The sequence below is a fragment of the Grampus griseus genome, assembly GCF_964374135.1.
Source record: "Grampus griseus genome assembly, chromosome: 9".
In the NCBI taxonomy this organism is placed as follows: domain Eukaryota; kingdom Metazoa; phylum Chordata; class Mammalia; order Artiodactyla; family Delphinidae; genus Grampus; species Grampus griseus.
In genome coordinates, this window is record NC_139003.1 from 15,000,014 (window position 1) to 15,012,041 (window position 12,028).

At 37.6% G+C, this 12,028-nt stretch overlaps 1 protein-coding gene across 1 annotated transcript in view; it reads right to left on the reverse strand.

Annotated features, from left to right (window-relative positions):
* TRIM24 (tripartite motif containing 24) overlaps positions 1-12,028 on the reverse strand; it is an 89,638-nt gene that overhangs the window by 21,570 nt on the left and 56,040 nt on the right. Inside the window, exons 7-9 of the mRNA XM_082661631.1 lie at positions 9,384-9,530; positions 2,677-2,794; positions 29-195 (exon numbers count right to left, since the gene is read on the reverse strand). Coding sequence (XP_082517757.1) covers positions 29-195; positions 2,677-2,794; positions 9,384-9,530 — 432 coding nt within the window. The remainder of the gene's footprint in view (positions 1-28; positions 196-2,676; positions 2,795-9,383; positions 9,531-12,028) is intronic.

Sequence of the window (12,028 nt, forward strand, 5' to 3'; positions counted from 1 at the left end):
GTTGCACCTGTTGCCTCTGAGCCATTACCTGTTGCTGCATATGCTGGAGTCGTAATTGAGCTAGGCTGATCTGTGTTGGAAACTTGGATAACTGGTTTGAAGATAAACCACCTGGTGGCTGTGAATTCTGTTCCATGACAGGATTCTGCTTAGGCATTTGTGGTTGACTCTCTTTATCTTCGATTACTAAAGAACCTAATTAAAGAGAAAAGGTTAAGTTCTAAAGATTTTCTGGTAGTGAAATACCGTATTTTGTAGGGCTATTTTTACTGATCTTCAGAATTGCCAAGGAGCTTCTTTTTCTCTCAGGAACCCTTTATACTCTTAAAAATAGAAACCCCAAAGAGCTTCTGTTTATGTAGGTTCTATCAATCAAAATTTACCATATTCGAAACTAAAAATGAGAATTAAAAACATTTTTCCTCACTAATTCATTTAAAAGTGACAACCCATAATAACACATTTTTATGAAAAAATACTTATTTTCAAAAAAATGTAGTGAAGAGTGGCACTATTTTACATTTTCAAACATCTCTTTAAATGTCTGGCTTAATAGCTGAACTCTCATACCTGTTTCTGCATTATCTAATATATTGTTTAAATATATGAAGAAAATCCAGCCATACATGGATATGTACTTGGAAACAGGAGGCCTGTCATCACCTGAAGGAGCCTCAGACCCTACTTTGAGGACTGCTGTTGCATATCAAAACACAACAAGCAAACCTGACATTGGATCTAAAAACAATACCACAGTATTTCTGATTTAGTTATCTCTCAAGTTCTTTACACCTTCAGAGTACACTGTTAGTTCTCTGATGGAGAATACTCTGCCTTATAACTATACTGTTAGAGTTTAAAGGTACCTCTAACAGGTGTGGTCCAAGCATAAGGCAAAGCTTGATTTCTTCAACAGCAGAGACTCAGTTAAATGTTTCTGATTTAATAAACATATGCATCCTAAAAAATACAGTTATCATTCATTAAATACTTACTCTGTATTAGATACTGCGACAGTAGGTCTATGTATATTGTTAAAGTCCTCTGTACAGATAAGGGATTTAAGGTTCAGAGAGATTGAACAACTTACCCAAAGTCACAAAGACACTAACTGAATATTCATCCAAATCAACATTTTTCCCTTGTAGTCTTCTATAACATATTTCTCAGAAGCCGTAAATAACCAAGTTTGGGACACTTGTCTCCTTAGAAGATTTAAAATGTAAATCTCATTGTAAATGGCAATTTACAGAGCTGTATAGGACAGCTCTGAGAAGTCCTACAGTAAAGGATATTGTTTTACAAACTCCTCACAAATAGATGTTTTTGTTTTCGCTGTAGACTTATCTAAAACTATATCCATTTATGTGTATACAGTTACACATATTCTTAATTTTATTTATGTTTACATCATGTGGTCTATATTTTAAATGATATGCTTACAAGTAATACAATTCTACATATGACTATTTGTGTGGATATATAACTGTGACAGGTTCTCTATATAGCCGCATGTATGGTGGAGGGTAGGAGATAGTTAACTTATATACACGCTTTGTATTAAGATGCTTCTTTTTAGTTACATAGGTGAGAGTGTGTATGATTCCAGTTGCTTGCTACGTATCAATCAATCAATAAATATGTGCTTCTAGACTGAGCTGCAGGAGTCAACTTATGACCTTTCCTTCAAAGGGTCACCTTATTACCATTCCTTCTGTTCTTCCCGTGTATGAATGAGGTTTGTGTAAGCCTATTTCTTCCTTTCCTGGTGTTCTGAGAGCACTGGCTCTCTCTCCAGCCGTTTCTTCCTTTCTTACCCAGAATCTAGCTTAGGGAATGAGAGAGCAACCATCTTTCAAGATTTTGAAACAAAGTCAATGAGCCCAAAAACTGTCATCAAAGGGAATACTGGTGGTTGATGAAGAATGTATATGGAATTCTTAAATTTTTGTTTCTATAGTCTCCCTGTGAGAAATTAAGAAAGGAGGCAAAAACTGAAGACTTTTTCTACTAGCACATAATGTAGCAAGTACTGCCTGCAAGGATATTTGATGTTACCAAATGATACCATAATGATAGTCTCCCTTTGTGATAACTCAGTGCGCTCTAGTACTTAAAATTTGGGCACTTATCTGTACGTATAGTACACTTCAGTTAGGAGGTTAAAAATTATATAATAATTACATAAAAGGCAAAAGAAGAAAAGAGAAGTCTTCCCTAGCTAGATAAAGCAGCCTGATGACTGGCTCTCAAGAGTAAGTAAGCCAATAATTGTATGAGAAGTCCTGTTTTAACAGAAAACATTCTAAATATAAAAAATCCTATATTAATGGCAGTCAAGAGTTTTATCAACCATTCTGATAAGTATGTAATTAACAGTACAAGCAAGATTCTATGGGAAAGAAAAAAAAAAACCTCCTAAATCCAGAAATCTAGACACCCTGAGTCAATATAAAGGATGTTTCATATCATCCACATATTTACATGTGTGTTTATATTCATGCATGTGTCATGCATATACACACGCTAATGAAATACTAGTGAAAATTCCATGTACTTAAAACAAGATGATAAACACACTTTGGGGGTGGAAGGGAATACATTTTCAATAATCTCATAATCATTAAGAGTTCCAGAAACAAATGGCACTTTGAGAAAATGTACATAACAGCCTACCTAAATTGATAATATTTTGAGCCCAGAAACTAGGATCACAGTGAAATTGGATGGTATTGTTGGTCACTGGGGAAGCATCACACCTTGCTCGAAGGAGGTGCCGTAACCGGTATGTAATCTAGAAGAAAGCAGAGAGACAACTAAACATCAAAATCTTTATTAGCGGGCTTGCCTGGTAGCGCAGTTGTTGAGAGTCCGCCGGCCGATTGCAGGAGACACAGGCTCGTGCCCCGGTCCGGGAAGATCTCATATGCCGCGGAGCGGCTGGGCCCGTGAGCCGTGGCCGCTGAGCCTGCGCTCCGCAACGGGAGAGGCCACAACAGTGAGAGGCCCGTGTACCGCAAAAAAAAAACAAACACAAAAAAACACAAAAAAAACTTTATTAGGCAAGTAATTTATTAAGTTCCCAATAAATACACAAAAAGTGGTCTCTGTATCATATGTATGCTAACACAAAATAAGCAATCATATATATATATATATATATATATATATATATATATATATATAAAAGTTATAAAAAAGTGGACATACAACGCAGTTTTCCTTCCAAAACATGTTATTAGTTTTGAGGTACAACTCAGCTATACTGTTGAATACAAAAAACTAACTTTAACTATCTTAAAGTTAGTTTTTTGAATTATTTAAACTTCACAGAAGCACCAACCAAGTATTTGTAAAATAAAAAATTTTCACAAATTCTGCTCTTTTATTTATTTTACTTACTCTTTCAAAGAAGGATGCAGAATTGAGATTAGGCGGCTAATGAATTACAGAAAATACAAAATACTCTCTGCTCCGGAAACATAAGTACAGCTCATAACTAGGCCTACGAGTGGGATGGCTCTCCTTGCTCCCATGCTGTGAATCTCGGGTCATCACACCACACCCCCCATCTCCTCCACACTGCAGTCCTCAGTGAATACTCAGTCACTCTCCCTCAGTCTTGAAGAGTTTAGCTCCTGGCTCACCATCACCAACGCCAACATTACTCCTGTCTTAATTCTTGATGATTTTATATCCAACTAGATGATCTTTCTTTCCAGCTTACTCCCTTCTAGTGCCCAGATACCAATAATCCTACAAACCCTAAAGGTCCTATAAACCTTTGCTCTTAAAATTTTCCCTGTCCTTCGACCTCATGTTACCAATACCCTTACCCTAGCCCTCAGTTTCTCCTTATCCGGCTCAAATCCCAGGGTTAATCCTCATAATCATTTCCTGGTATATACCCTCAACCCCTCTTTCTCTCACATGTCAAACTACACATACTCCCTTCCCTCTCCTCAACCTTTTCCCCAAACAACAACCAACAAACAACACTGGTTTAATCTAACTTTTGACTCACTATAATTGGACTGATAAAGGGACTGACCAAACTTCAAACACAGCCTGCTTACTTTAGGTAGGGCCCTAAGGTTGACGGGCCTCTGGTCCTTCATGTCCCTACTCTCCTAAATGACTATTTCAAACCTCCTTTCTCTTTTCAAATCTCCAGCATCTCCTCCCCCATTCTCCATCTCAGCTGATGGTCCTGATTACTGTTCACTGAAAAAACAGGAACAATCAGGGAACTTCCACAAACTTCCACCACCTACCAGTATTAGCGTTCCCTCCTATCACAATGGATTAACTGGCCACGCTTCTAGCTAAAGCCAATCCTTGCACTCGTGCAATAGTGCCCAACACCCTCTTGCCGACACAAAGACACTGCCCAGCAATTCTCTCCCCTCTCCTGTATCCATCAAGCTTTCCATTTTACTGCATCAGTCCCATTAACACATAAACATGTTTAACTTTTCCCAGCTAAAAACAGAACTCTTGGCTCCTTTTCTCCCGCCATCAACTGCTCTCTTTTCTGGCAAAACTCCCACTTTTCCTGCTCTCTTTTCTGGCAAAACTCTTCAAAAGACTCATCTATCATGTCCCCCGTTCCTCTCCTCCCACTCTTCCCTGAAACCATTCAGGCTTAGTAGTTTTTCACATAGGTGGTCACTTGGCCCTCAGGGAAGCATTTTCTTCTCTTGGCTTTGAACAAACTATGATCTCATGGTTTTCCCCTTATTTCACCAGCTGCTATATTTTAAGGCCGCTGAGAATAGGTTTGTGTCCCAATGTACCATCTCAGTTTCCATTGTTGGTTCTTTCACATCTCCCACACCAGGAATGTCCCAGGGCCCAGTCTTGCAACTGCTCTCTTTTCTCCTGCACCCACATACTTTAAGTGATCTCATCCAGTCTCATCGTTTATCTGACTCTTAAATTTATATCTCAAGCCTGGACCCCTCTATGAACTTGCACTTCCAATGGCTTGCTCAATATCTCTACCTGATTCTCTAACAGGTACCTCAAATTTAATATGCCTAGAAGGGAACTCTTGATCCTTCTCTTCAAGTCTACTTGTCCTATGATCTTCCCCACCTCAATTATTGGCAACACTATTTTTCCTACTGCTTAGTCCTTGGTTCCTTTCTTTTCCTCATGCCTTATGTTCCACTTGTCAGCAAATCCTGTTGGCTCTATCATTAAAAGATATGGACAATCCTACCAATTCTCCCATTATCAACTCTACTGTTACTACCCTGGAAAAGCCACCTCATTGCAGTACGGTTATAAATAGTCTCCCTTATTTCTCCCTTGCCTTCAACCACCTACAGTTTTTTTTCAGCGGCCAGAGTAATTGTGTTAAACTGTAAATCATATTCTGTCATTCCTCTCCTCAAGTCCCTCCAATGGTTTCTCATCTCACTTAGATTAAAAACCAAAGTCCTCATAATCAACTACAAGGCTCATATACTATTTGGCTTTCCAGTACTTCTGACCTTACTCATCCTAGTGTCTGCTCATTCACTGTGTTCCACCCTCTTAGGCCTACTTGCTGTCCATATCACAAATAACTCCCACCTCAGTCTTTGCACTTGCTGTCTGTACTTGTGCTCTGCATGAATACTCTCCCCGAGTATCTGCATGGCTTGCTTCCTCACTTGCTTCAGGAATCTGCTCAAATATCACCCTCTTTAGATAGAATTCCATAACTAAAATCACAATCCTACCCCAATGATCCTCGACTCTTCCCTTAATTTACTTTTCTCTAGAGCACTCAATACCATGCAATGGTCTATACATTTTACTTATTTTGGTATTGTGTATCTCTCTTCATTAAAATGCAACTTAAAAAAATATTTATTTATTTATTTGGTTGTGCTGGGTCTTAGTTGCGGCTCACGGGTTCCTTAGTTGCGGCACATGGGCTCCTTGGTTGTGGCAGGCAGGCTCCTTAGTTGTGGCATGTGAACTCTTAGTTGCGGCAGGCAGGTGGGATCTAGTTCCCTGACCAGGGATCGAACCCAGGCCCCCTACATTGGGAGTGCAGAGTCTTAACCACTGCACTACCGGGGAAGTCCCTAAAAATGCAACTTCTTGAGGGCAGAGATTTTGCTTTGTTTTCTGTTCCCTTAGTACTCAGAATGCCACCTGATACATAACAGGTATTCAATAAATAACTTTTGAATAAATAAGTTTGCTTCATTCGATTGCTAAATTATCTTAAATAGCTACAATAAATTCTGTGTAAAAAAACGTATTTATTTTGGGACTATGTAGAATACATGGCACAGTGTTTAGCAAACAGCACTCAACACAATGTTCTCTTGCCTAAGTTTTTCTACCTTTCTTAATTTTTTTTGCAGCTTCTAATAATTCTCATTATAAAACATGCTCATAATATGCTAAGCAAAAGAATTATGGCAAAAACTTTCCTATGAGGAGTCATAAACCCTGGCTACTGTGAAAGATAAATAAGGATTAATTAAATATACTTGTTGATCCCTTCAGATGTATCTGAACTTAAACTCAGGTTTCACACTGAAAACTTAGCTACTGTTCAAAAAGCAAAGGACAAAATTATTTTTAAAACTATGGAAGATGTCAAAACAGCTTTTCAGATGGCAATACTGTATACTGTCTCCTTTCTATTGAAGTTAAAATAAACTTAAAAAAGAAATTTAGTATTCGAGTTTCCAATCCTGTAAAATATAACATAAGGTTTTGTCTACACTTATTTATAGCTTCTGACAAGAGATGTTATCTGCTACCTTATTTATTTACCATCAATCTTTCATTGAGTTCCTATATATCAAGCACTGGGTAACACAAAATTTTTACCCTTTAAGAAGTAAAAAGTCTAATGAAATTCACAGAAAAATATGCAAATGTAATAATAGTAGATAAAAATCAGTAATAGTATTGATGGATATATGCATAAGGGCTTTGTAAACACAGAGAAGGGTAATCCAACCCAGTCTTGGTCATGGAAGGCTGCCAAAAGGAAAGGAAGACACATCTAAGCTGAACCTGGTAGTCTCTACAAAGATGAGGATTTACTCAGGAGAAAGAAAAAGCATTCTAAGAAAGGCTAACAGTACCCAGGCAAAAGACCATGACATTCTGAACCCTGAGGACTAAAAGCAAGGAATTGTCGATGAGATATTCAGGAAACATAAGTCTTTGAAGCTTAATTATATGGGAGGACGGGGGAAAGGGAGTAAAAAAGATTGTGGATTTCCCTTTTACTACCTATACCTTAACAGCTTCCTAATCACTAGTATTATAGAAATATCTATTGCTAGTAAAAAGAATACTGTGTTTTACTCTCCTGGTCTCTTCTGTCGGTATTTCTTGCCTTCCTTCTAAATAATATAAGGATAAACTCAATGTTTAACAGATGACAGAAGAATCCTAAGGAAATACTGTGAAAATGTTTTAAAATATATTTAAAACTGGACTTCTGAAAGGATCCTGCTATTCCAATGGGTTTGGTCTTTTACTGATTATAATTCCTATAGCAAAAAAAAATGAACTAAGAATTACAAGCTAAGCTTGAAATTTCAGGCCAGCAAGACGTTTCTTTTTAATTTTTAAGCATATAAAAGCCATCATTAAAAAAATAACCTTAGTAAACATGGCTATATTTATGAAGCATAGAAGCTCTAAAGGACAGAGTTGCATAATATAGTGACTTTCAAATTTTCTGAGGTTAAAAATCCTTCTAAATGTTTAAAAGTAATCACAAGCCTTAGCTCTGCATTCACTATAGGTAAATTATTTTACTAGCTATATCTGCTGCTAGTGATGTGATTGGGTTCCACAGACTTTTAAAAATTAAAAAACACAATTTAGTAAATCAGGAAGCTGGTAATACTGGTTGCTTATGCTTCACTGTGTTTATTTTCTCCTGTGTATAATATAGAGACCAATCTTCCTCTCTCCTATTTCAAGAGATCATTGTGCAGATTAAGTAATCCCATCTTCGAGTTTGTACTGTTTTCTTTGTCTTATAATCACAAACAAAATCATAGAATAAAATCAGAGAAACAAATTCTTAAACTGATAAGGAGATTGAATATCTGATTGTGTGAATAACATGCTTTCTTACACACATACAAATAAAAATATTCATAATGGGTCTAGTTGAAAAAAAGACAATTCTCTCATTTTCTCCTTTTATCCGTTTTGTTTGACTTACAGGAAAACATAAGTAACAGAGAAGGTATGTACTGTATAGAAGCTGTTTTTCATTAGACCAATGAAGCAGTAAAAAGGAAGAAAAAGAAAAAAAAGACTCAAGATTGACCACATCATTGATAATTATGAAAGAAAATAATCTTAAGAGTTGAATACAATTCATGATTAGGAATACTTATATAAATCAGTTTTCTAATAAGTTACTCAATATTTGAACCTAGTTTACAGAAGTTTACCCTGAAGTGCATTTCCTTATTTCAAAATGGTCATAGAAAATTCCTTCCACAAAACTGAGTGGGTGTACAGAAAACAGATTTGGATGTCATAATTTGATTTCAAAGTGTAAATCTCTGTGGAATCTTTAATAAAATAAGAGTAAAGCAGGAGATTTTAAGAATGCTTATGTGGTGTGACTTCCACGGCTGAATGTCTTCTAGATCCTTTGCTACTAAAGGTGGTCTACGGAGCAGCACAGCAGCATCACCTGGGAGCTCGTCAGAACCACAGAATTTGGCCTCACCCCACATCTACTGAACCACCTGATTAGTATGCAGTGACCATATTTTCAGTAGCAAGGTTCTAGACTATTCTGAAAACAGCTGAACAAATGAGAGCCACTTTTCTCTAGCAATGGGGTTAAAATACCCAGCACCATATATCACTGACAGAGTAAACAACGCAGTACAGACAAAAGGAACACAGCCTTTGGGTTCAGGTGTCCAAGCTGAGTGGCCTTAGGCATGTTACTTAACTCTGTGCTTTGGTTTCATCACCCATACAATGGATGGATAGGTATACCTATCTCATAAAAATGATGTAAATGTTTAAATAAAATATTACATGGAAATGCTTAGGATTAGTGCCTGGCACACTACAGGTGATCAGGAAATATTTACTCTTATCTTTATTGTTAGTATTAAGTTCAACTGCCACTAAGACAGAGAAAACTTGGAAAAGAACAAAACAGGAGGGATGATGGTAGATTAAAATTGAAGATACGCCTCAATCATGGCAATATAAGATTTTTTAAAACCAAAATATTTTGATTGATAAAAATTAGAAAAAGGTAAAAAGCATTTAAGTACAGACTAATGAACATTTCTAAATTTTAAGCATTCTAATAACTCCATTGTTTCTCTCTGTATTTTGACAGTATGTTAAATGCCATACTTAGTTTATCTTACCAGTCGCTTGCTATAAAGTAATGCTGTACTGCTGCCACTGGAAACTGCCCATTTAGAAAAATGCATGACATGTTCCAACTGTTTAGAAAGTCCAGCCACTTCCTGCTGCTGTTGCATAAGTTTCATTCGATGATCTTTTGCAAGACTCTGAAAAAAAAAAGTTTCAAAATTAGTTCTGCATGTAACATATATTTTAATGGTCATCATCAGATTACCCAATTAGAATAACCACCACCTCTAAGAACCCAGGTGATAGCAACCTATCCCTTGGTACAAAGGCTCATTCTCACTGAAGTAAAAACCGTGCCCCCAGTGCCGTAGTCACCACCGACGCCACCCTGCCTCTGCTGCCTGCCCCTTCTCTCCAAGGCCCTTGGTCTGGTTGTACATATTTTGGGATGCAGGTTTCTGTTCATGCATCTTCCAGTATCCAAAGAGGTACAAAACCGTGGATTAGCTATAATACAGTAAATGCCCATTAAATTCAATACTCACAAATAAAATAGATGTACCATCCAGCAATCAAGTAAAGTTACCAGATCACATGATTTACTCAAGCACATGATTTCACCTTTTAGGCATTCTTATCCTGATTGCAACTAGTTTGTGCCAAGTCATGCCACGTGGTAGACAACATTTATGCTTTGTGTGTAGTAAAAAAAAAAAAAAAAAAAAAAAAAAGGAAGCAGGCTTCCCTGGTGGCGCAGTGGTTGAGAGTCCGCCTGCCGATGCAGGGGACACGGGTTCGTGCCCCGGTCCGGGAAGATCCCACACGCCGCGGAGCGGCTGGGCCCGTGAGCCATGGCCGCTGAGCCTGCGCGTCCGGAGCCTCTGCTCCGCAACAGGAGAGGCCACAACAGTAAGAGGCCCGCGTACCGCAAAAAAAAAAAAAAAAAAGGAAGCATATAATTTTTGTCTATTGAAAATTACCATGGGAACCAATTGATATAGTGACTAATGGTACCAATGCACTCTCAAAAAAAACTACAGAAAAGCAGACTATAGAATTTCTCTAAGGGAAGTATACAAGCAAGAACATAGGTTAGTCAAAAGTGGAAGAAAAACCCACTGAACCTGTGCTATTTTAAAGGTCTCTAACCTCAAATCTCCTTTACCTGGCAAGGAAAGGAGGAGAGAACAGGACTTTCTACTAGCTCTAAAAAAAAGTTTAAAAGTAAAATTGCTACACTCCAATATGGAATTATATTCTCAATAGAGAAAATGAACCTAGATCCTGGCCCTAGTTGGTTTCAAATTTGGAAAATACACATATGCTAAACTGAATTAAGTCATTGCAGTGACTATCAGTGGCTTTGTCGTATCTAATTTTAAGTCCAGAGATAATTTACTTATTAGGCTATTTCTGACCTCTGTAAAAACTAAGCGTTACTTTGGACACATTCTAGAAAGAACAGAAATTCTGTTGACTTTTAGGGATGTTGCAAATTGAGAATCAGAAGCCCAAGTTTCTTGGTCTTCTATAGTAACAAACTATTTGGGTCTGGAGTCTTAGTAAATACTGACTACATTTATTCGCCTTAAAGAAGGATTCTGTGAACCAGGAGACTGGGTATGAAGACTGAAAAGCATTTTTAAAAGGTGCTGCAAAAATTATAAGTTAAGGGTTTCCCTGGTGGCGCAGTGGTTGAGAGTCCGCCTGCTGATGCAGGGGACGCGGGTTCGTGCCCCGACCTGGGAGGATCCCACATGCCACAGAGCGGCTGGGCCCGTGAGCCATGGCCGCTGAGCCTGCACATCCGGAGCCTGTGCTCCGCAACGGGAGAGGCCACAGCAGTGAGAGGCCCGCGTACCGCAAAAAAAAAAAAAAATTGTTAAGTCAATAAAGTTGATTTAAAATAATACTGATGACGAGGTTCATCCCTAGAGATTTGGGGATGTGGTCATCTTTTGTTCCTTATCTTGATTTTTAAAGAACTCCTCAAGTGATTCTGATTTACAGTGAAGTTTGGAAACAGCCACAGCAATGTGTGCACTATTCATCTCTGAGAAGCAAATCTATGTGACATTTGATTTTAAGCAGAGCTTTGAAATCTTTTAAAATAGTTTAAATGCTTCTATCTAAAAAAAAACCCAACCAAACAAAAAAAACACACCACCGCCCGCCCCCCAGAACCTTGAAAACACAGTTACTGTAAATGTATTCCTCCTAGCCGAATACTTTTTCACTAAGTATTTGTTTCCAAGAGGAGAGAGAATTATTTTGGTCTTTGTTTCCTGTATGATTGATAAACCATGGGAATGACCATGCTTTCCCAGGAGGAAGAGAACCTTCTGACAAAGACCTTATAATTTTGTCAACTATAAAATAAAGATGTTGAACTAAATTTTTTCTATGATGCTTTTTTTAAAATCTCCGAACATCAGGATTCTTTTATTCTCTTCTTAATTTGCTTCTCTACTGTTAAATTCTTTTTGCACCAATACATTAAATGGATACCAAAATATCATGCAATTAATATTATGTTAAGATACCATGTAGAAGTTGTAACCTCCTGTTATTTGAGTCAAACACTGACTCTGGATCTTGACCTTCATGAATATAAGAAAGCTGATGAAGTTAGTAATATTTTTCTTACCTGCAGTGACAAACAACTATCTTAAGTGCCTTGAGCATCTCTCGCTGA